Source organism: Oncorhynchus masou, chromosome 25 (genome assembly GCF_036934945.1).
Source record: "Oncorhynchus masou masou isolate Uvic2021 chromosome 25, UVic_Omas_1.1, whole genome shotgun sequence".
Taxonomy (NCBI): Eukaryota; Metazoa; Chordata; class Actinopteri; order Salmoniformes; family Salmonidae; genus Oncorhynchus; species Oncorhynchus masou.
Window position 1 is genome coordinate 15,022,870 of NC_088236.1, and position 26,340 is coordinate 15,049,209.

Genomic DNA, 26,340 nt, shown 5'->3' on the forward strand with positions numbered 1-26,340 from the left:
GTACCCAGGCTAGCTCTGGCGGACTGACACCCAGGCTAGCTCTAGCAGACTTGTACCCAGGCTAGCTCTAACAGACTTGTACCCAGGCTTGCTCTGACAGACTAGTACCCAGGCTAGCTGTGACAGACTGGTACCCAGGCTAGCTCTGACAGACTGGCACCCAGGCTAGCTGTGACGGACTGGTACCCAGGTTTGCTGTGATGGACTGGTACTTGGGTACTTGGGGCGGCAGGGTAGCCTAGTGGTTAGAGCGTTGGACTAGTAACCGGAAGGTTGTGAGTTCAAACCCCCGAGCCAACAAGGTACAAATCTGTCGTTCTGCCCCTGAACAGGCAGTTAACCCACTGTTCCCAGGCCGTCATTGAAAAATAAGAATGTGTTCTTAACTGACTTGCCTGGTTAAATAAAGGTAAAAATTAACTTGTAAGTCGCTCTGGATAAGAGCGTCTGCTAAATGACTTAAATGTAAATGTAAATGTACTCAGGCCAGCTCTGACAGACTGGTACCCAGGTTAGCTGTGACAGACTGGTAGCCAGGCTAGCTCTGACTGACTGGTACCCTGATCTTTTCTGCTGGTTGACTGATCCAGATGTCAGGTCTGACCTGGGAGGGGATGACTATCCTAAATGGCAACCTATATGTATTCCCTATTTAGTGCACTATGGGCCCTGGTAAAAAATAGTGCAACGTATACACTCATAGAAAAAAGAGTTCCAAAAGAGAATTCTCCAGAATAATCCCTTTGGCTTCCTGGTAGAATCATTTTGGGTTCCATGTAAAACCCTCTGTGGAAAGAGTTCTACAGGAACCCAAAACTTTTCTACTTGGAATCAAACGCGTTCTACCTGGAACCAACAAGGGTTCTTCAAAGGGTTCTCCTATGGTGATTGTAGAGAATATGAGCCATGTATGATGCAGGTACAAGTTCTGTTAAACAGACAACCTTCACTACAGAGTCAGTCACTAAAGATATTACTCAGCAGCTCTAAATACAAGTTGCCGTTAGGAACAGATCCAGGATCAGTCTACCCTCTCCAAACCAAACCATAACCATCAGAGGTGGGAAACCCCAGAACTGACCTTAGATCAGTGTCTCTAGGGGCAACATCATCCTAGACCATTTATGAGAAGTGCTCACTTTGTCTGGAATTGACTCAGCAGTGGGTGTTTTTAACTGTTATAGGTTATTCAATAAGACAGTAATAGCACCAGAGTAAGTGGCAGCGATTTAGTCTTAGGATAAAGCAACGTTGGTGAAATGGATCGATTTTTATAATCACAGGGAGTAACTCATTTTTATACCTCTCCGACATTCTCAAAGAGGCCTATTTGTTATTAAGCTAGGATTCTTGTTCTATCCAAAGGGATGAATTCATGTAATATGAGGGAGTGAGAGATGGATGGATAATTAAGTAGAATAGAGAGTGTTGTTGTTGCCAGGCACCTCGCCCAGTGGGTGGATGGATCTACTGCTGCTGAAAGACAAAAGAGTGAGAAAAACTCTTTACGGTTGTCATGGAAACATGGGCCATTCCATTGTACACTATTAGCATGGACCTAGTTCTTATTCCAGGCTTGATTAAAGCGTGTCCAGCAGCAGTCACCGTTTATGAGTGGATGACAAACAAGAGCACACATAAAGATGACAGCACTCTATGTCTCAGCCCTGACATCTGGGTACCGCTTCTCTCTGCTTCTGACTGTGTGTTATCGGTGACCGGGGTTTCGCTTTCTCTCTAACCTCCCCTCTCTTTTCTCCTTTTTGGTCTTTGGACTACATTGAAACCCTCCAACGAACCTCTTCCTTACCAATCCTTCAATCCACTTCCCTCTCCTCTCTTCTCTTTCATCTCTTCCCTCTCCTCTCTTCTCTCTCATCTCTTCCCTCTCCCCTCTCCTCTCTCCTCTCTTCCCTCTCCTCTCTTCCCTCTCCTCTCTTCCCTCTCCTCTCTTCCCTCTCCTCTCTTCCCTCTCCTCTCTTCTCTCTCCTCTCTTCTCTCCTCCCTCTCCTCTCTTCCCTCTCCTCCCTCTTCCCTCTTCCCTCTCTTCTCTCTCTCCTCTCTTCCTCTCCTTCTCTCCTCTCTCCCTCTCCTCTCTTCTCTCTCATGTCTTCCCTCTCCTCTCTCCTCTCTTCCCTCTCCTCTCTTCTCTCTCCTCTCTTCCCTCTCCTCTCTTTCCTCTCCTCTCTTCTCTCTCCTCTCTTCCCTCTCCTCTCTTCGGCGATTTTCCTGTGAATACTATCCCTTTGACCCATATATCTATACCTCGCTTTCTCTCCCCTTCCTCTCTATCAATGTCATCCCTCTCTATCTCTCTCTACCCCTCTCTATCTCTGATCTCCCTACCTACCCTCTGTCCCTTTTCCTGTCCCTCCCTGGTGTCCGTCCTGTCTGTCCAGCCTTCTACAGCGCAGCACCCCTCACCTCAGCAGGCATCATCCCCATCATGCAGTCTCTGTGTCCCGACGGCCAGAGGGACGAGTTTGGCTTCCTGCAGTACAAGAACGCCACGTGAGTCACATAGTCAGTCAGTCCTAGCTGTCCTCCCTCTCCCCCTCTCCCCCTCTCCCCCTGTCTGTCTGTCTGTCTGTCTGTCTGTCTGTCTGTCTGTCTGTCTGTCTGTCTGTCTGTAAATTCAATCTCTCGCTGTCTGTCTGTCTGTCTGTCTGTCTGTCTGTCTGTCTGTCTGTCAATTCAATCTCTCGCTCTCTGTCTGTCTGTCTGTCTGTCTGTCTGTCTGTCAATTCAATCTCTCTCTCTCTCTCTCTCTCTCTCTCTCTCTTTACTACAGACAACTTTTATTTAGTTTAATGTCACATACCACTGATGGACTAACAGTGTTAATGTCTACAATACTTACAGTAATGGCAGGAGTGTACAATGGTCATAATCTGTAATTATATGCATTTAATAATTGAATCTCTCTCTGTTGATGTGTGGGCCCTCCTAATGGGAGAGGGCTGCCATTGTGTCTTTGAACTATACCCTACACCTCTCTCTCTCTCTTTTGTCCCTCCCACCTGTCTTTTCCCTCTCTCGCTTTGTCCCTTCCTTTCACTCGCTCGACTCTCTCTCTCCCCCCTACTGCCCCTCCCTCTCCCACTTCTCCCCCCTCCCCCAGTGTGACCCAGTTGTTGGAGCGGATCAGTGATGTGGTGTTACAGAACCACCTGCTCACAGCAGACAGGCCAGGACTGGGCCAGGAGCTGGAGTCCCTGCAACAACACCTGGAGAGACTCAGCACGCCCACAGGGCCCTCCCCGCTGGACAACGGCTTCAACACCAGCCAAGGTATGTGTGTCAGTTTGTGTCAGACCCAGTTTAGCGGAGTCATAACATTTAGAACCTTAATAGATGTGAAGGTGGATTTTTTTTCAATACAACATATGATGGTTCAGCGTCAGTGGAGGCTGGTGACATGAGGAGGAACGGAGACTAATGGTGTACGTAGGTGTTGGCCGACACAGATGGCAATGCTTGTTTGAAAAATCATCTAAAACAAATGATAGTAACCCCAACATTTTTATTAAGGAATGGGACAAGGCCAGTTTGTCTAAGGGAATGGTAGTGTGCAGGACAGGCTCATCATACCAGCATTGGTCAACCTTGCTCCACTGATCCCTGATCTACTCAGTGAGTAGACTTCTATTCCAGCCCAGAAATAGCACACTTGATTATCAGGTGTGTTATTACTAGGCTGAAACAGAACCCTGCACACCCAACAGACCTCTAGCTCCAGTTGGAAAAGGTTTATACATTTTGTGTGACTTTCATTTTGTATACAACATTTGTTAATAATATAGGTACACATACAGTATAATCCATGGCATATAGGATATATATAGGATATATATATACAGCCTTAGTCTCAGTCTTAGGACATTCATTGGCACCTCTCTCTGCATCTGCAAACAGGCTTTCAAAGCTTTCCATATTTGAGGACAGAACACATCAAAGAAACAGGCTTCATTATATTTCAATTATACAGGACCGAATATTATGTTTGCTATTATCTCTTATCTCTCTGTCCTCAAAGTTTTCCCTTCTAGGTACTGGAACTGCAAAATATTTTGATATTGTCCTCCCATCAAATGACCTGTTCAGTAGCCTACCTTCTCCTTTTACTGTTAGTCCTCTCTTCATGGCTGTTACAAATGCATTTGGTGACTGTCTTTTTCATTTACAATGATTACATCAAGGTAGATAGCTAAAAGGAAATGATCGAGCTGATGATATTTATTTCGCTTGGCTAAACAGTGTGTAAGGTTAGCTAGCTAGCAGCTCAGTTGAGTTAGCCAACAACGTGACCTAGCTAGCTAGCGAACTTCTGGGTGAAACGTTGCACATTTAAACAGCGGGAACATTTATCAGTGTGTTGTGGGTATCTTATATTTATTTAATGAGTGTATTTTTGTACCCAGCAGCTGCAAGTTATTGAATGAGTTATACACTGTTTTTGATAGAGTGCTGTGTCATCTCTACTGGAGAAGCAGTTCAGTATATTCTCTGTGGTTGTGCTGAATGACTCTACCCCTGCAGGGTTCACCGTGGCCAGTATGTTGAAGAACCAGTCTGTGTTCCGTCAGTTTCTGGTCAGGAATCTGTCTCTCCCCAATAACACGGCCAGCCTTCTGCTCTCCACTCCTGTCAACCTCAAAGAGGTCTGTGCTCCTGTCACACGCATGCATGTACACCAGCAGATACACACACACACACACACACACACACACACACACACACACACACACACACACACACACACACACACACACACACACACACACACACACACACACACACACACACACACACAGTACCTCCCCAGTCCCCATCAACCCCCTGGGGAGTGTTTTAATATAGAGTAATGGTGTTTTTTTTTGTTGCGCATTTAAATTCCAATGTTGTCACATGACTGATGAACAATTAAGTAACAAACAATGTCAGTATAGCCTGCCAAACCTGAATCTTTCCTCTTGGTTATATTTCAATTTAGATAACACATTTTTGACATCTATACTAGTAACCACTAACACCCGATCGTCAAAATTTCAGATTTGGCAAAGGTGTGTGTGTGTGTGTGTGTGTGTGTGTGTGTGTGTGTGTGTGTGTGTGTGTGTGTGTGTGTGTGTGTGTGTGTGTGTGTGTGTGTGTGTGCGTGTGTGTGTGTGTGCATCCTGTTCTCTGAATGTATGTGCCCTCTCTCCCCCTGCTGAACTGTAGGTCTTCAACATGATATTTGGCCTGTACCCCAGAGCTGGAGGGGGGAGTAGTCATGCTTCAGGTGGGGCAAAAGAGACCGCACAAACCCCTGCAGAGAAGAGCCTTCAACTGGAAGTAGGATGCTAATTGGAAATATTACATTGAATTGATCTGAGTGGGTGTATTAGTTCTGCAGTAATCCCTGTACTATCCTCCCTTCAGGAGAAGCTTCTGGGAGCCATGCATCGTCTGGACGGAGGACTGATCCACGAAGCTTTACGAGACCCAACCAAAGCAGCCCATCGGCAGGGCCTACTCAAACTCATGTCTCAGGCATTAGGCCTAGCAGAAGGAGAGGCAGGCCAGAGATACGATCCCCAGGGCCTGAAGGAGATGGAGGTACACTACCTGATATATTCTCCTATATCTGAATCATCCTCCTTTTCTTTCCTCCTTCCTCCTGTCTTTTTTTATATTGAATCACTGACCTTTATTGTACAGGAATACCATTCAAATAATTTATACTGTATACTGTACGATGACGATGATGAGTATGAAGAAGATGATGATGACGATGAGGTTGATGATGATGAGGTTGATGAGGATGATGGTGATGACTGTGATGACGATGATGATGATGATGATGATGATGATGATGAAATGTATATGCTGTTGATTGTAAAAATATAAATAAATCCCACTCGAAGGGTGTTCTCCTGACTGGTGCCATGTTGGAAATGCTTACTTGTGGGGAGGATGGGACTGGTGAGCTGAGCAAGATCCTATTGGTTCCTGAGAAGCAGCAGTCCCTGCTCCAGGCCTATCGCAGCACAGTGTGTGGTGGCGGGGAGAGACAGAGGACTGAGCGCTTTGGAGAGATGAGCCAGGAGCTGAGAGACCAGATAGACACACAGAGCCTCGTTGACAAGGTACAGTACTGAGAGAGCAGATAGACACACAGAGCCTCGTTGACAAGGTACAGTACTGAGAGAGCAGATAGACACACAGAGCCTCGTTGACAAGGTACAGTACTGAGAGAGCAGACAGACACACAGAGCCTTGTTGACAAGTTACAGTACTGAGAGAGTAGATAGACACACAGAGCCTCGTTGACAAGGTACAGTACTGAGAGAGTAGATAGACACACAGAGCCTTGTTGACAAGGTACAGTACTGAGAGACCAGATAGAGCCTCATTGCCAAGGTACAGTACTGAGAGACAATGGCTTCATCCCAAATTTCACCCTATTCCCTATTCAGTGCCCTACTTTTGAACTGAGCCCTATGGTTCCTGGTCAAAAGAAGTGCACTGAATAGAGAATAGGGTGCACACTCAAAGGCTGCTTTGAACTGGGAATCACCATGGTGAGCAGGGCCGGACTACCGCATTTGGCACCGACTTCCGTGCCCTTCTGGGGACCTCCGGGGACATCCGGGGACCTCCGGGGATCTCCGGGAACCTCCAGGACATTTTGCCATGGTACAGAGAGAAAAATGTGCAGTATTATAACGCTATTGTACACATTTTACCATGAGGCTGGGAGAAGGTCGGGGGCCCCGTGGCACCTGCCCGTTCAGTAATCCGGCCCTGATGGCAAAGTGCTTTTCACTCATCAAACACAAATAAATACTGTAAACACTGTGGAGTGTGGAATGGCAGACAGTCCATGCCTCCTCAGTATATCTATGTACTCTACAGCACTCATTCTCCTCTCTTCCTCTGATTCTTCTCTTCTTTCACTCTCTCTCTCTCTCTCTCTCTCTCTCTCTCTCACTCCCTTTCTTGCTCTCCACACCAGCTGCGTCTGGAGAAGGTCAACTTCTCGGCTCCTCTGTCCCAGTCCCACCTGGGTGCTCTGCTGAAAGACCTGGCTGACGTGGAGAGGCTCGTCAGGGACGTAGACCTGCTGTCAGGCCTGGCTCGCCTGCTCCCTAAGGGGGCCTGTGCTGGGGGTCATACGGCCCCTGGGGCCCCCGCCAACACCACCACCTCCTGGGCCCGCAACGCCACTACCTGGGGGCCCAACACCACTGAGACCCCTGGGGAGGAGGGAGGAGAGGAGGAGGGTGGAGGACGAGAGAAAGGGAAAGAGAATCCTCATTCACAGTTTTCTGCTTTTGTTCAGCTGTGGGCAGGGCTGCAGCCTATTCTGTGTGGGAACGATAGGTGTGTGTCTTCGTAATGGGATCATTCCTGTGCTGTTGTTCTTTGACTTGAGAACAACCTGAGTGCCAGTCAAGATCAACCTGAGTGCCAGTCTGTTTGTTCTATCATGCCAATCCCCTGTCACTTACTGTCATGACACCAATGGAATGGCTGGAGCACAAACAGATCCAGGACCAGGCTAGTGATCTACAGGGTATGCAGGCTTTTGTTCCAGACGTATAAGAACACCCCAGTTCAACTAAACAAGAACGTAATGTTTGGAATTGATGAGGTGTGTTAGAGCTGGGCTGGCACCAGGGTAGGGAAACCCTGTGCTCTATACCTATGCTATAAAGGCTAAAGTTGTTGATTTCTGTCTTCTGTCTCTCCAGGATCATTGAGCCTGAAGCTTTGAAGCAGGGGAATATGAGCTCTCTGGGTTTCACCAGTAAAGAGCAGCGCAATCTGGGTTTACTCGTGCATCTGATGACTACAAATCCCAAGATCCTCTACTCTCCCGTTGGCTCACAGGTGGACAAAGTCATTCAGAAGGCAAGTACATGATCATGTTCTTTCAGACTCTGCCATCTGTATCATTATAATGCATATGTACAGTCCAGTCAAAATTTTGGACACAACTACTCATTCAAGGGTTTTACTTTATTTTTTACTATTTCCTACATTGTAGAATAATAGTGAAGACATCAGAACTATGAAATAACACACATGGAATCATGGAATAACCAAAAAAGTGTTAAACAAATCAGAATATATGTGATATTTGAGATTTTTTCAAAGTAGTCACCCTGTGCCTTGATGACAGCTTTGCACACTCTTGGCATTCTCTCAACCAGCTTCACCTGGAATGCTTTCCATCAGTCTTGAAGGAGTTCCCACATATACTGAGCACTTTCCTTCACTCTGCGGTCCAACTCATCCCAAACCATCTCTATTGGGTTTAGGTCAGGTGATTGTGGATGCCAGGCTATCTGATGCAGCACTTCATAACTCTCCTTCTTGGTAAAATAGCCCTTACACAGCCTGGAAGTGTCTGGGGTCATTGTCCTGTTGAAAAACAAATGATAGTCCCACTAAGCGCAAACCAGATTGCTGCAGAATGTTGTAGTAGCCATGCTGGTTATGTGTGCCTTGAATTCTAAATAAATCAGACAGTCACCAGCAAAGCACCCCCACACCATCACACTTCCTCCTCCATGCTTCGCGGTGGGAACCACACATGCGGAGATCATCAATTCACCTACCCTGCGTCTCACAAAGACACAGTGGCTGGAACCAAAAATCTCAATTTTGGAGTCCAAAGGACAGATTTCCACTGGTCTAATATCCATTGCTTGTGTTTCTTGGCCCAAGCAAGTCTCTTTTTCTTATTGGTGTCCGTTAGTGGTGGAGTTTTTGCAGCAATTCGACCATGAAGGCCTGATTCACGCAGTCTCCTCTGAACAGTTGATGTTGAGATGTGTCTGTTACTTGAACTCTGTGAAGCATTTATTTGGGCAGCAAGTTCTGAGGCGAATTAACTCTAAGTAACTCTGGGTCTTCCTTTCCTGTAGCGGTCCTCATGAGAGCCAGTTTCATCATAGCGCTTGATGTTTTTTGCGAACGCACTTGAAGAAACTTCTTGAAGTTCTTGAAATGTTCCGCATTGACTGACCTTCATGTCTTAAAGTAATGATGGACTGTCGTTTCTCTTAGCTTATTTGAGCTGTTCTTGACATAATATGGACTTGGTATTTTACCAAATAGGGCTATCTTCTGTATACCTTGTCACAACACAACCGATTGGCTCAAATGCATTAAGAAGGAAAACAATTCCACAAATTAACTTTTAAGAAGGCACAGCTGTTAATTTAAATGCATTCCAGGTGACTTATGAAGCTGGTTGAGAGAATGCCAAGAGTGTGCAAAGCTGTCATCAATGCAAAGGGTGGCTACTTTTAATACGTTTTTGTTTACTACATGTTTCCATGTGTGTTTTTTCATAGTTTTGATGTCTTCACTATTATTCCACGATATAGAAAATAGTAAAAAATAAAATTAGTAAAAATTAGTAGGTGTGTCCAAACTTTTGACTGATACTGTATGTATACAGTGACTGGTGCCTTCTATGCTGTGTCCTCTGCGATAGAGTTGTTCCGATGTCATTTTTGCATTGCAGGGTTAAACATTAGCAGGATATACAGCTATATATTGTCTATTTTAATTTCATAAAGAATATATGAAAATGACTATGAAATGCATATGTATGCCAGATGGAAATCATGTGTTTGGTGTATTTGATACCAATCCACTAATTCCGCTCCAGCCATTACCACAACCCCGTCCTCCCTAATTTAGGTTCCACCAACCTCCTGGGATTGAGACTCATATTAAGAAGAAAAGGGAACGTGGTCTTTAGTGGGAACCCCAAAGTCATTTATCAGACACTTTTAGACTCTCAGCGTATTGAGAACATGAATTCATTAGGAACCCCATGGTCATTTGTTTCCCAGCCTAAACACATTAACCATTCAACTGCATGTTCTGTATATTGGTTTAGAGCACGATGTGTAGGAAGTCAATGAGCTGCTAGATTAATCATGCTCCTCCTCAGTCCCCGGAGGTCTCGCTATACCACAACATATGCACAACTGGCCATTGATTCTGTTTCTCTGTACATCCCACTAGTTACCACAGGCTTGTTATTGTCAGACAGTTGATTTCTTATCTTTGCACGTGGACTGGAGGATGGAGGCTAAGAAATGATTCAAACTAGAGAGGGAGGGAGAGGGGCAGGGAGTGGAGAGAGTGGCCACAGAAAGGACTCAACAGAAAAGTAACAAAGGTTGAAAGGATGTGGATAGAGTAACTGGATACAGTGATGGGACTCGGATAGCTCTGGTCCAGGGTGTTAGCTGAGAAAACCTAGTGCCAGCAAGCCACACGTAACACCTTGGACCAGAGCTAGGACTTGCACAGCTTCTGTGTTGATGGTGACATGTGCTATTGCTTGCTGTCTTTGTAGGCAAATGAGACATTTGCGTTTGTGGGGAACGTGACTCACTACGCCAGGGTGTGGCTCAACATCTCTGCCCAGCTCAGGACATACCTGGAGGAGGGCAAGCTGCACCACCAACTGTCCTGGCTGCAGCTGGTAACACACAGTAATAACTTAATAAGATAACGCATACACATAATACTAAATATTTATTGTCCCCCACACAGTACATTTATACAGTCCTTATCTTGCCTGATAAGCCCATACGTACACATACTGTAACATAAGCATAAACATAAACATAAACATAAACATAAACACAAACACAACTTCTGATGTCCTCCTCTTCTTAGTTGACCTCTAACCTGCGTGGTCACCCGGAGCTGCTGAACGGGACGGACAGTGACCTGTTGCGTGGGCTGCTGGATGGCAACTACACCCTGTCCAACACCTCCACCCTGCTGGAGCAGCTGGACACCATCGACAACGCAGCCTGCGGCTGGACACACTTCATGTCCAAGGTCAGTGTTCAGGAGATGAGCCGTTGTTGTGTCCCAAATGCCACCCTATTTCCAAAAAAATGCACTACTTTTGGTCAGAGCCAAGAGGGATCTGGCCTAAAGTAGTGCACTACCTTACAGTATATAAGCAAATAGGATGGCATTTCAGACACAGCCTGTATGGCGGCAGGAGGTACCATAAACATGGGTGGTCTGATTCAGACTGACACAGGAAGAGCGATAGAACTTGAGTACATTGATCCAGTCCCACAGACAGCTGGCGTACAGTAATATGAGCATTGAGAATCAGTACCACACAGCACGCAAAGCTCCATTCAATGCTCAGTCCCAGGAGACATCCCAAATGGCACCCTGACTTTTAACCAGAGTCCATAGGGCAAGGACTAGTGTTACCAGTGTTAGAGGTGTTACCAGTGTTATAGACGGTTCCTGTGCTCTTGGCAGTTGGCACTGTGGCAGACCTGGGATCCAACCTCTCCAACCTGTGTGTGTATTTCAGAAGGGTTGGGAACAAGGAACGAGATTCATTTTCCTTTGACTGCAAGGACAATAGATAAAGTGTATTTTAAAGTGTATTTTTTTTGTCTTTTTCTACTTCTCTTGTTCCAGGTCAGTGTGGATATCTTCAAGGGTTTCCCTGATGAAGACAGCATCGTCAACTATACCCTGAACCAAGCCTACCACGATAACATCTCAGTGTTTGCCAGTGAGTACTGTACAGTAAATACTGAATAGGAGAGACAACTCTATTTCATCATTAGTTATGAAAACGTAATTGCCCATTACATTTTACAAAAGGGAAATGTGTCTTTGGCACTCTGGCTTAACAGTGAAAACAGATAATAGATAATGGCCATGCACAGGGGTCAGATGGGTTTTACTGAAAGGGCAGCAGCTGTGGCATGCAGATAGCCTCCAGTCTGAAAATAAATGTCATATTATGAGGAAGTAATGTGAAATATATACTGTAGCTATATCACTGTAATAGAATGTCCCTCTCCCTCTCTACCAGGTGTGACATTATGAGGAAGTAATGTGAAATATATACTGTAGATATATCACTGTAATAGAATGTCCCTCTCCCTCTCCTCCAGGTGTGATATTCCAGACCAACAGAGATGGCTCCCTTCCTCCTCATGTCCTCTATAAGATCAGACAGAACTCCAGCTTCACAGAGAAAACAAACGAGATCCGCCGGGCCTACTGGCGCCCGGGGCCCAACACAGGGGGAAAGTTCTACTTTCTCTATGGCTTTGTGTGGATCCAGGGTACGTGTCCAGAATCCTCCATCTTGACTACTGAAGGGTAAATGTAGACTGAAATGTTGCCAGGATGTTTCTGCTTTAGATGAATTTTGCCAACTTTAGCCAACTCTAGACAACACTAGACAACTCTAGACAACACTAGACAATTAATTTAAACTCTAACCAATATTAGCCAACTCCAGACAACTATCTATCCATCAGTGTCTATCCAAGGTGGCGTAGCAGTGCAGACGTGTTTTATTCGTCCTCTCGTGTACTTTTGTATTTTGTCCTCTTTTTTTACATATATTTCAATTTTTATTTTCAATCCCTTCTCCATTTTAGTTCAATTATACCTTGCGGTAACCTGCCTCACCCAATGTGATACGGAACCGCTATTATTTTTAATTTTTAAACCTTATAGCAAGAACCACCTAGCCATCAGAAGCTAATCAGCTAATTAGCTACAAGCTATTTAGTCATTGTCAGCCACTGCTAGCGGCCTTTACCTTCTGCACAGGTACCAGCCCTTTTTTTAGCTTGGATAATACTCACCTGCCTACCAGTAACGGACTGTCTCTCCACTACAACGCCGGATTCCTGCCGTAATCCCTGGACCATTCTCCTGATCTTCACAGCTAGCTAGCACCCACCGAGTTACCCAGTACCGAAGCTTACCCTGAGGCCCACCTCCCGGCCTACTCAGTTGTTCACCTGGACTCCACCCAAACACGGCTAAAACACACTACTCCACCAGATCCTTGCCGTAAGCTCTGGACCTTGGCACCGGATCACCGCTGCTCCCGAGTGGCTATAGTGGCTAACGCCACTGCCCCGAAGCTAGCACCAGTTAGCCGGGAGCCAGGCGCATCTCCCAGATAGAAGCTAGCACCAGTTAGCCGTGAGCCAGGCGCATCTGCCGGATAGAAAACTAAACTACTACAACTACAATACCTCTTTCGCTATGTGGCTTGGATCCTTAGTCGTCACGGCGCCCCGCCGCACCACCACAACTGGTCTGCTGATAAATACTCCATCCACTGTGCCTTCAACCAGCCTCCATCAGACGTCGGAGCAGACTCTTCCGCTAGCCCCGGGCTACTAATACTAACTTTAAACGCCGTGTCGCCCGCGTGCTAGCATGGTAGCGACTACTCCGCGGCTTCCCTCTTCCATCTATTGCTGCCCCCTGGACCCTATGATCACTTGGCTACATAGCTGATACCCGCTGGACTGTCCATTAATCACGATACTCCATTCTGTTTATTTTTATTTTTTATTTTATTTTTTGTGTGTTTTTTTTGTTGTTTATCTGTCGGCCCCAGCCGCGAACTCAGTGTGTAGTTAACCAACCCTCTCTGCCCAGTCATCACCATTTGACCTGTTTTAGCTGATTAGCTGTTGTCTCACCCATTGTTGTCTTAGCTAGCTCTCCAAATCAACACCTATGATTATTTTATGCCTCGCTGTATGTCTCTCTCATATGTCAATATGCCTTGTATGCTGTTGTTCAGGGAAGTTATCATTGTTTTAGTTTACAATGGAGCCCCTAGTTCCACTCATTATACCTCTGATACCTCCTTTGTCCCACCTCCCACTCGTGCGGTGACCTCACCCATTATAACCAGCTTATCCAGAGATACAACCTCTCTTATCATCACTCAGTGCCTGGGCTTACCTCCGCTGTACCCGCACCCCACCATACCCCTGTCTGCACATTATGCCCTGAATCTATTCTACCACGCCCAGAAATCTGCTCCTTTTATTCTTTGTCCCCAACGCTCTATGCGACCAATTTTGCCTTTAGCCGTACCCTCATCCAACTCCTCCTTTGTTCCTCGGGTGATGTGGAGGTAAACCCAAGCCCTGCGTGTCCCCAGGCACCCTTATTTATTGACTTCTGTGATCGAAAAAACCTTGGTTTCATGCACGTCAACATCAGAAGCCTCCTCCCTAAGTTTGTTTTACTCACTGCTTTAGCACACTCCGCCAACCCTGATGTTCTTGCCACGTCTGAATCCTGGCTTAGGAAGGCCACCAAAAATTCTGAGATTTCCATACCCAGCTACAACATTTTCCGTCAAGATAGAAATGCCAAAGGTGGAGGAGTTGCAATCTACTGCAGGGATAGCCTGCAAAGTTCTGTCATACTTTCCAGGTCTATACCCAAACAGTTTGAACTTCTAATTTTAAAAATGTACCTCTCCAGAAATAAGTCTCTCACTGTTGCCACCTACTATCGACCCGCTTCCGCTCCCAGCTGTGCCCTGGACACGATTTATGAATTGATCGCCCCCCATCTAGCTTCAGATTTCGTTCTGTTTGGTGACCTAAACTGGGATATGTTCCCCATTATTAACACACCTGATTGGCAGTCCTACAATCTAAGCTAGATGCCCTTAACCTTACACAAATCATCACGGAACCCACCAGGTACAACCCTAAATTCGTAAACATGGGCACCCTCAACTTGCCTTCCAAATACACCTCCGCTGTTTTCAATCAGGATCTTGGCGATCACTGCCTCTTTGCCTGTATCCACAATGGGTCCGCGGTCAAACGACCACTCCTCACCTCTGTCAAACGCTCCCTAAAACACTTCTGCGAGCAGGCCTTTCTAACCGACCTGGCCCGGGTATCCTGGAAGGATATTGACCTCATCCTGTCAGTCGAGGATGCCTGGTCATTCTTTGAAAGTCATTTCTTCACCATCTTAAATAAGCATGCCCCATTCAAAAAAATGCAGAACTAAGAACAGATATAGCCCTTGGTTCACTCCAGACCTGACTGCCCTCGACCAGCACAAAAACATCCTGTGGCGGACTGCAATAGCATCAAATAGTCCCCACGATATGCAACTGTTCAGGGAAGTCAGGATACAATACACGCAGTCAGTCAGGAAAGCAAAGGCTAGCTTTTTCAAGCAGATATCTGCATCCTGTAGCTCGAACTCCAAAAAGTTTTGGGACACTGTAAAGTCCATAGAGAACAAGAACACCTCCTCCCAGCTGCCCACTGCACTGAGGCTAGGTAACACGGTCACCACTGACAAATCCATGATAATCGAAAATTTCAACAAGCATTTCTCAACGGCTGGCCATGGCTTCCTCCTGGCTACTCCAACCCCGGCCAACAACTCCGCCTCCCCCGCAGCTACTCGCCCAAGCTTCTCCAGCTTCTCCTTCACCCAAATCCAGATAGCAGATGTTCTGAAAGACCTGCAAAACCTGGACCCGTACAAATCAGCTGGGCTAGACAATCTGGACCCTCTCTTTCTAAAATGTATCCGCCGCCATTGTTGCAACCCCTATTACCAGCCTGTTCAACCTCTCTTTCGTATCGTCCAAGATTCATAAAGATTGGAAAGCTGCAGCGGTCATCCCCCTCTTCAAAGTGGGTGACACCCTAGACCCAAACTGTTACAGACCTATATCCATCCTGCCCTGCCTATCCTGCCCTGCCTAAGTCTTCGAAAGCCAAGTTAATAAACAGATCACTGACCATTTCGAATCCCACCGTACTTTCGACGCTGTGCAATCCGGCTTCCGAGCCGATCACGGGTGCACCTCAGCAACGCTCAAGGTACTAAACGATATCATAACCGCCATCGATAAAAGACAGTACTGTACAGCCGTCTTCATCGACCTGGCTAAGGCGTTCGACTCTGTCAATCACCGTATTCTTATCGGCAGCCTCAATAGCCTTGGTTTTTCTAATGACTGCCTCGCCTGGTTCACCAACTACTTTGCAGACAGAGTTCAGTGTGTCAAATCTGAGGGCATGTTGTCTGGACCTCTGACAGTCTCTATGGGGGTACCACAGGGTTCAATTCTCAGGCCGACTTTTTTCTCTGTATATATTAATGATGTCGCTCTTGCTGTGGGCAATTCCCTGATCCACCTCTACACAGACGATTCCATTCTGTATGTATTCCCTTCCTTGGACACTGTGCTAACTAACCTACAAATGAGCTTCAATGCCATACAATACCCCTTCCATGGCTTCCAACTGCTCTTAAATGCTAGTAAAACCAAATGCATGCTTTTCAACCGTTTGCTGCCCGCACCCGCCCGCCCGACTAGCATCTCCACCCTGGATGGATCCGACCTAGAATATGTGGACAACTATAAATTCCTAGGTGTCTGGCTAGACTGTAATCTCTACTTCCAGACTCATATTAAACATCTCAAATCCAAAATCAAATCTAGAATCGGCTTTCTATTTCGCAACAAAGCCTCCTTCACTCACGCCGCCAAACTTACCCTTGTAAAACTGACTATCATTCCGATCCTCGACTTCGGCAATGTCATTTGAGCAACCTGTATGCTCTAGTCGGCTGGCCCTCGCTACATATTCGTTGCCAGACCCACTGGCTCCAGGTCATCTATAAGTCTATGCTAGGTAAAGCTCCGCCTTATCTCAGTTCACTGGTCATGATAACAACACCCAGCCATTGCACACGTTCCAGCAGGTATATCTCACTGATCATCCCCAAAGCCAACACCTCATTTGGGCGCCTTTCCTTCCAGTTCTCTGCTGCCAGTGACTGGAACGAATTGCAAAAATCGCTGGAGACTTTTATTTCCCTCACCAACTGTAAACATCAACTATCTGAGCAGCTAACCGATCGCTGCAGCTGTACATAGTCCATCTGTAAATAGCCCACCCAATCTACCTACCTCATCCCCATACTGTTTTTATTTTATTTACTTTTCTGCTCTTTTGCACACCAGTATCTCTACCTGCACATGACCATCTGATCATTTATCACTCCAGTGTTAATCTTCTAACTTGTAATTATTCCCTCCTAAGGCCTATTTATTGCCTTACCTCCTCATGCCTTTTGCACACACTGTATATAAACTTTATTTTTTTCCACTGTGTCATTGACTTGTTTATTGTGTTATTGGATTGTTTATTGTTTACTCCATGTGTAACTCTGTGTTGCCTGTGTCACACTGCTTTGCTTTATCTTGGTCAGGTCGCAGTTGCAAACGAGAACTTGTTCTCAACTAGCCTAACTGGTTAAATAAAGGTGAAATAAAATTAATTTAAAAAAAAATAATTTTCATTAGCATCAGTATCAGAGTTACAAACTGTCAACCATTAATATCAACATCACAGCTTCAAAGGATTTAGACAAAACAAACACAGACTGGAACCCTGGCTATATCAAATGAATTAATATGAGGAAAACTCTTCTGTTTTTAACAGAATTTGAATGATGGTATTTTCAAATGTTGTTGTGTTGCTGTTGTATCGTTGTTGTGTCGTTATTGTGTCATTGTTTTTCTGTCATTGTTGTGTCGTTGTGTCGTTGTTGTATCGTTGTTGGTGTGTTGTTGTTGTGTTGTTGCTTGGTAAACTCAAGGCTGCACTAATTGTTTCAGCGATATCTGCACAATGGGAATGTGTTAACAGGTATACATAGACTATAGACTATAAATCAACTGCCTAAAGTGTAAACAGGATATACATAGACTATAGACTATAAATCAACTGCCTAAAGTGTAAACAGGATATAAATAGACTATAGACTATAAATCAACTGCCTAAAGTAGCTTCACTGAGGACACAATTGTTGCGTCAAAAGTATTGTTTTGTTGCATTAAAGACCAAAATTGGTTAAAGAAAATTGTGATAAATAATTTTTTTTTTACGCGTTTCATTTAAGGAACACAACATTGACAGCTGTGCCATATAGATTGCAAAATAGTCGCAAGATATTTTCGATGTACCGATTCCATGGCACATGGTTTATGAATTGACACGCAAAACTTAGAATTATTCAATATAAATTATTATACCTAATTATTGCAACCAATAGAATATTATATATATAAATGGGGGATACAGCATTAACAGCTCTGCAGATTTTGCTGCGAGGAGGTAGAGTCATTAGATCATTTATTTTGGTACTGTCTATGTGTAGCTCGTTTTTGGTCACAGGTCCAGGAATGGCTGAAGAATTGCAACATTTACCTGGAGCTAGGAAAAATGTTTATCTCCAATTTACAATCTGTAGAAACTATGAGAATATGAAGGTTCAGAACTTTTGTGAAGCATCCCAGCACAGTTGAAAAATATATGGCAAATAGAAATCCCAAATGGATGGTGTTAAGAGATAGATGGGAGGGGTTGAATGGAGCGGAAGGGTGGGACTAATAACAAGATAACCAATGTAAAACATACGGGGTCTGTAAAATGTATATAGGTTCAGAATGTTTGTGAAACAGCACAGTTACAAATATATGGCAAATATAAATCAATCTGGTTGGACATCAGAAATAGAGGAAGTCCAGGACTAAAAACAAACAAAATATAACTATTGTAAAATAGATTGTGTCCGTAAAATGTATATAGTATGTATAAGCTGGAAGTAGAAGCCTAATTATTATTGTTTATTAGTTTACACCAATTAGGGGAGGGGTGGTAGGGTTTGCGGGAAATAATAAAGGAAAATATATTATATAAAAATATATATGTGTGAATATATATGTATGTACGTATATACATATGTATAGGTATTTGTATATGTATGCATGTTTATATATATGTGGGTCTGTGTGTATATATATATATATAAATATATTTACTCAAAAATATATGGGGGCTTGAAATGATACAGAAAATTACATTGATGGAAGCTACAATCTATCCACAATATTAGAGCTGATCAACCCCCTAAAAGAAAGATAATATATATATATATATATATTGTGGTAAACTGGTGATCCTGAAGTGGGAACACCTGTGGGTGCCAAGGCCAACCTGTGTGGGTGCCAAGGCCAAGCTGCAGATTCAGCACTTTTTCTCCGAGATTCATCTTTTATTTACGAAGCAGGAGAGAAAAAGACAAGCTGCTTATTTGACACATAAAGTTAATACAAATAATGCATTGGAACTGACATGGCAGTCTGTTGAGTGTACTGTACATAGAGACATCCTGGGCTCACTGAGACAATACCATTGATTTAATCCAGAACAGATAGATTTTTACCTCCGCATTGTAAACCGCACTGATTACCACACTGATAACCACATTGCATTGGGTAGTTAGTGGTTAGGATAGAACTTGATGGGATGGCTTATTCAGTGAGGTGTAGAGTGGCCCTGTCATCTCTGCTGTGTCTTGATGTGTGTGTGTGTGTGTGTGTGTGTGTGTGTGTGTGTGTGTGTGTGTGTGTGTGTGTGTGTGTGTGTGTGTGTGCGTGTGCGTGTCTTCCTGTCTGCCTGCCTGTGTGTCCTCAGATATGATAGAGAGAGCCATCATTAACACGTTTGTGGGCCATGACGTGGTGGAGCCTGGGAACTATGTTCAGATGTTCCCCTACCCCTGCTACACCAGAGACGAGTAAGACCTGGAACTCTCTCTATACACCTCTCCTCTCTCTCACTTTCCGTTTTCCTTTAAAAACAATAACTGTTAATTGTATCGCTTCTATTTTTATGTTACTTCTGAGATGATGACTTTGCATCGTCCATGTATATTAGGTAGATAGGTAGATAATGGAACATGTCACGTCTTCCTTTGGTAGCTACACTAGAGATGAGCAAGACATGTTACTTTATCTATTCTTTACTCTAATCAGCTCTCTATCTCTCTCAGACCCTGACTCACATTTATGTCCATATCCTAACTTAAGATGCGTAACTCTCACTGTTGAGATGTGTTTTTACATTCAGCATCACTCTGTCAAGACAAATATTGTAATATTTTTAATAACAGAAATATCTACATATATTTTGGGATGTTATGTATACCTGGAAATAATCAGAATTCATGTAAACATTGCAGTTTTGAAAACATAGCTTGTCCCCCAAAAAATTGTATCTTGACACAACTTACCCCGGGGTATGGAATAAGTTAAGCCTCCTACACATTTCTGTAAAGAATGAAATATGACCACTACCCTTTTAAAACCATATCTATCTTTATTTCCCAAACGCAATTCAACAGAATCACAACCACTTTTAGTCTTTTCATCATTTTCAGCATATTTTAGACTTTTAACAGACCAGGCCCGTTGATGCCTCATATCCCAGTGATAATGCCTTGCATTAAGCCTGTGAAGAAAACACTTGCTCAACTTGACATTAGATCATCCATTGTCTCAACTTACCCCAAGGAAAACATTTTCACTCCACTGTAAACAAAATATCTAGCTGTTTGAACTCAATGTTATTAAGTAACTGGTTACACTGACTTTGTTTGTTTACTCAACCTTTTGGCAAAAGTGTTACTGTCACGTCCTGACCATAGAGAGTCCTTATTTTCTATGGTAGGTCAGGGCGTGACTGGGGGGTTCGTCTACTTTATTATTTCTATGTGGGGTTCTAGGTTTGTTTTTCTATGCTGGTGATTGTGTATGATTCCCAATTAGAGGCAGCTGGTAATCGTTGTCTCTAATTGGGGATCATATTTAAGTAGCTGTTTTTCCCACCTGTGTTTATGGGATATTGTTTTGAGTTAGTGCCTGTAGCATCTCCTTAGTCACGGTTCATTGGTCGTTTATTGTTTGTTTTACTTTATAATAAATTATGTGGAACTCAACATTCGCTGCGCCTTGTTCCGCCTCTACAAACGAACGTGACAATTACCTGAACTTAACATTTTGGAGTTGGCCCAACATGAGAAAACGTAGACACAAATTCTGTAAACTTCAAATAATGTGTTTGCTCAAATTGTCTCATATGTTCATTCAACTAGAAAATATCATTACTTTCCTAAAAAAAGGTCTGTGGTGCTTTTAACATACAATGTTTTTAACATACATATTTGACACACATTGACGTACATTGTGCATGTTAATTTATTTTATACAGGAATTCATATTTACTCACCTGGGATTTAATCTCATAACCTCTTGGTGCAAAGCATTAGAATCATCCTGATACGCTTCCATGTCTGTGTCAATAACTGATTTCACCTGTATTGCTACTGTTGGGGAAATTCACCACTAAGGATTCAAACTCAAAGTAAACGAATCAATCTTTGTTATCATGGCCGGAGAGGTTCACTAACTCAATATAAGCCTGATGAAACTCTATAAATGACTGTTCCCTTTTCAGTCCCTTTATACTGCTACACAAGCAAGTCATATAGCCATGGTTGATTCCTGCATGAGACTAACTGATACCACACTAGGCTTCTTGAAACTGAGATATTGTATCACTATTTCTAGTTCCCAGAGTAATGTTCTGGTTGTACTGTCAAATTACTTATCAGTGATAGTGTGGTTTACTCCTTTGTGTAGTCAATCCATCACTCACATGAACCCAACCCAGTCCATTGTACATTGTTGCATGAACCCAACCAAGACAGGTTATCACAAAGCAGCATTTTACTAAACATACGATCTGATACACACAGAGAACGTTTACATCACACTCCTTTTATCACTCTGTGATAACTATTGTTACATTTTAAGGTAAGCATTAGATTATGGCTAAAACTATCAAATGGCGTTCTATCAAAATACTTCTATTAAAAGTAGGTCGAAATCAACACATAAAACCAGACACTGTATCCGTTCAACCGCTTCATTCTGGGTTGTACAATCTGACTAGTAACTGATGCTTATTCCATAGCCCTTACACTTGCAGTAGAATGGTTTAACTTAAGACCTTCGCTTCATACAGTTACACACATGCTTCATTACACAATTTAATTTATGTCAATTCTATCACCATCAGCAGGGGGGGGGAACATGGTCATGCTCTTCATGGCCTTCAGTGAGTTCCTTGTAGTCCTCATTATCTTCATCATTCTCATCAGCAGATGTCATTTATTTTAGCCAAATCAAACTAACAGTGGACATAATAGTTGCTTAGACCTGTGAGACAAAAGAAGAGCACAGTGCCTCAAGCAGTCTCTGCTATGTAATCTGCTAAATAGGTGACATTCATAGACGAGTCAGGAAGAAAGGTGCAACACTCATCTCCCATGACTGCACACATTCCTCCCTGATTTCCTCATAGGTAGTCTAGAGCTTCATGAGTTTGTAAGGCCAATTTTCAAAGTGCTACCATTTCAGTACTGAGGGCCTTAAGGGCTTTTGACATAGCATTAGCCACTCCATAATTAGGGAGCATTACACCAGTAAATTGTGATAGGGCCATTTGAATATGAGTAATCCCTGCCAGTGAGCACTGCTGCAGGGGGACAATATCCCAGGAAATGAATTATACGTCATCTGGCACTGCTCTCATAGCAGGAACAACGAACCCAATAGTACACACTACCCCCAAATGATTTGGTAGGACATAATATGCGCTGTTCCGACATAACCAATAGGTCCCATTAGGGTCTGATTTACTTGTTTCCAAGGTTATATGAAGCACTGAGAAGAACACAGTTACATTTGAGAGTCTGCCCATCTGCAAATAATAAACTGGCAGTGATCAATTTGATTCTCCATCAGTCCATTGTACAATTGCACACATTTTCACCTAGGTAGACATACCCATTACCCTGTATACACCAGCATTCTATTGGGATGGGTGTATTGGGATGGGTCTTCTATAACTACTTATCCAAGTTTGCTTATAAAAAGCAAAATAAGGTCCGGTCGTCACGGAGGGGAATTGTAAACCTCAGTGCTGGAAGCATGGAAAAGTCTAATTTACACCGGCTGGGACACCCAGTAAAGGGAGCCCATCACCTACTCCCTATGTGCCGAGCCCACAGACCCAACAGGAAGTGCTTGGGGAGAGTCCATTCGCCACCATCTGTGCTGTGGAAAGGAATGAGATCATAGTGTCTTTGAAGTCTTGTTTTCCTCTCACAACCTTACCAGCTTCTTCTGTGCCTCTACTCCGGGCCTGCGGTGGTCCCGTTGGCTGGGGACGGTCCCTGGATCCTTCTAGGTCATTACTGACCAGCAGGAGGCAGACGACGGTCTCCACTATCACATGAGACCAATCCAGAAACAGGTCCTTTCCCATTCACCGATCCTCCTCACCATTCTGATTTCCTGGTTCTCGCAACTTCCTGTAGTGGGATGTGTGTGTCCACGTATCTCGTTCTGCTACCTTGACAGCCGAGGATTTGGTCAGGAGCACCTGGTATGCTCCCTTTCACCTGGGGTCTTTTCAACTTTTTCTTTGAAGATCCTTGACCACAATGAAATGTCCTGGTTTCACGTTGCGGTGAGCAACACCTGCAAGGTTTGGCAGAGAAGCCTTCACTTGTGAGAAGAGATTATTAAGAACAGTGTTAAGAGATACACAATAAACCACCATGTCCTCCATTCCTTGAAGGGTTAACCTATTTTGGGGGAAAGGATTGTCACATGAAATGCTTACTTACAAGCCCTTAACCAACAATACAGTTTTAAGAAAATACCAACAACAAAAAAGTAAGAGATAAGAATAACAAATGATTAAAGAGCAGCAGTACAAACCAATAGCGGGACTATATACATGGCGTGTTGTACAGCATCCCCTGACTGTGGGTGGTAGGCACAGTGCGGTCTCAGGTCAACCTGCATGGCTTCTGATAAGGACTGAACCATCTTGTTTACGAAATGTCCGACAGCCCCCACCTAGGAATGATGTCTCGCAGGAGAGCTTTGGCCACATTACATGCTGTGGCTCTTCGACACGGGAATGCCTCAACCCACTTGGAAAACATATCAACAATAAACAAACAATATTTGTTTCCTTCACATGGGGATAATTCAATGAAGTCCATCATCAAATGCTTAAAAGGTCCTTCTGGCCATTGGTGAGATGTGGGGGTTATAGAAATACCATGTCGTACATTGTTAGTCAAACAAATATATATATTTTTTTACAAACCTTTTCAGCAAACACAGTAAATCCCACAGTACTCCAGTATTTATTTACAAGATCTCCCATCCCTCTTTTTGATACATGGTCTTGACCGTGTGACAACTTTGTGAGGAATAGGAAAGTACAACGGGGCATGTCTGGTTTGCTCAAATTATCCTGCCACCCTCCCAAGGTGTCCATATGTCAATGTCCAGTCCACCTACGTATTTCTGATGCATCAAACCTTGCCTGCAAAGCAACAATATCATTTACAGAGTAATGATTAGTGAAAAACAGGAACTGAAAATGGGGAAAGAAAAGAGGAAGCAGCTAGTTTCGCTGCACAGTCTGATTTTAGCATTCCCTTGATAAATGCTATCTTTACCACTGGTATAAGCCTGACACTTCACCACGGCAACAGAGGACACTAACAATATTGCTTTTAGCAACTATTCATGAGCAATTGTTTTACCAGAAGAGGTTAGAAACCCATAGTCTCAAAATCGTGCACCACCCCAAAAGCATACTGCTGTCAGTGCAATTGTTTACTGCTTTATCCTTTGCCAATATGCATGCTTGTGTTAAGCCAAAACGTGCACTTTCCACAGTCTCTAAAGCAGTGACAACAGCACTTCCCACTTCCTTGCAACATCACCCAATCAGTTGCATCCATAACGCCTTTCATCCAAGGCCCAGTGTCTTCCCTCTTCATGTCTTTGGTTTTTGATAGACTGCTTCAATGGAGGGAACTGCTGTTGTGTAGTGAAGGTGTTTTGGAACCTCCCAGTCTTCCTGATTTTGGGATGTAAGAGACATCCCTCTGAGTTCTCCTTCCCATGTCTGCATCTTCCAAATGCCAGGCATAGTAGGACTGTGCCATACATGGGAAAATTCCACTTGTTGGTGACTGAATGGAGACACACTCTGGGTCACAGGAGATGTGACTATTAATTTTGCACATGAGGTCACTTCCCAATAGATTTACTGGTCATGATGATGAATACAAGAATCAATGTCTCTATTTCCCAGTTTCCTATGCTACTGGGAGGGGGTATGTGAGGGGTTCAATAGAGGGGATGCCCGACGCGCCGACAGTTTTGTCACACCCTGATCTGTTTCACCTGTCCTTGTGCTTGTCTCCACCCCCTCCAGTTGTCGCCCATCTTCCCCATTATCTCCTGTGTATTTATACCTGTGTAGACCAAGTCAACCAACATTTTTCTCCTAGCTCCTTGCCTGTCCTGACTCTGAGCCTGCCTGACCATTCTGCCTGCCCTTGACCTCGAGCCTGCCTGCTGCCCTATACCAATTTGGACTCTGACCTGGTTATGAACTCTTGAATGTCCCTGACCTGCCTTTTCACTACCCCGTGGACTATAATAAATATCAGAGCTCAAACCATCTGCCCCCTGTGTCTGCATCTGGGTATCGCCTTATAATACGAACTGGCCATGACTGACCCAGCAGACTTGGACCAGCTCCGTTACGCTGTCTCTCTGCAGGGAGCTACCATTAAGAAACAGGAGGAGCTACTTCAGCTCCTGATGGAGGGGTTCCGATCTCTGGCGGAATACCACGACCAGGGGTTCAAGGCATTAATGGAGCAATTCCGTGAATTAGCTCGCAAACAGCATGCCACATCTAAGACCTCCCAGCCACTCAGTAACTTCCCTTCTATCCCGGAGATCCTGGAACCTGCCGCTGTTTCTTTCTCAGTGCGCCTTCATTTTTGAGTTTCAGCCATCTTCATTCCCTTCGGATCGATCGAAGATAGCATATCTAATTACGCTAATGTCCAGAAGGGTGATCTCCTGGGCAACGGCTGTTTGTGAGCAACAATCCGCCGTTTGCCATAACCTGGAAGATTTCATGGCTGAGGTGAGGAAGGTATTTGTTTCTCTGGTGTCTGGGAGAGAAGCGGCCCAAAAACTACCAGGTAGATTTTCGCACATTTCCCGCCGAGAGTGCCTGGAATCCGGAGGCTCTGATCGATATCTTCCTTCATGGACTATCGGAGGAAATCTAAGACGAGCTCGCAGCTCGGGAGTTACCATTGGAACTTGATTCCCTCATCGCCCTTTCAATTAGGATTGAACGCCGGAGAGAGAGGAGTTTGGATCTCGGGGAGATTCTTCCATCTGCTGCTACTTGCTCACCTTCGAAGGAATCCGGAAATCCCTGAAGTGTGCATTTCTGTGAAGAACCGAAGCCACCGGAGTTGCCTTGAGAATCATCGGTGACGGGTGAGTTTGATACTCCCGAGCCTTTGCAACTGGGCAGAGCTAGATTATCTCCTAGGGAATGTTCACGTAGGGTGAACTCCAACTGTGGGGCTGTGGGACATTATATAGCCACCTGCCATGTTATGAGACTTATTTTTTTAGTAGGTACAAGTACTCTGGTGAGCCAGACTGGGAATTCTTTCATTTCCATCACCCGCACTCCTCTTTTTGTGATACTG

General features: G+C 44.3%; 1 protein-coding gene across 1 annotated transcript in view; it reads left to right on the forward strand.

Annotated features, from left to right (window-relative positions):
- LOC135513589 (ATP-binding cassette sub-family A member 2-like) overlaps positions 1-26,340 on the forward strand; it is a 149,088-nt gene that overhangs the window by 80,602 nt on the left and 42,146 nt on the right. The window contains 13 exon segments of the mRNA XM_064936475.1: positions 2,400-2,511; positions 3,122-3,291; positions 4,540-4,661; positions 5,221-5,334; positions 5,422-5,598; positions 5,907-6,128; positions 6,998-7,365; positions 7,737-7,896; positions 10,367-10,495; positions 10,693-10,860; positions 11,470-11,566; positions 11,955-12,128; positions 19,356-19,458. Of these exon segments, the coding sequence (XP_064792547.1) occupies positions 2,400-2,511; positions 3,122-3,291; positions 4,540-4,661; positions 5,221-5,334; positions 5,422-5,598; positions 5,907-6,128; positions 6,998-7,365; positions 7,737-7,896; positions 10,367-10,495; positions 10,693-10,860; positions 11,470-11,566; positions 11,955-12,128; positions 19,356-19,458 (2,116 nt within the window).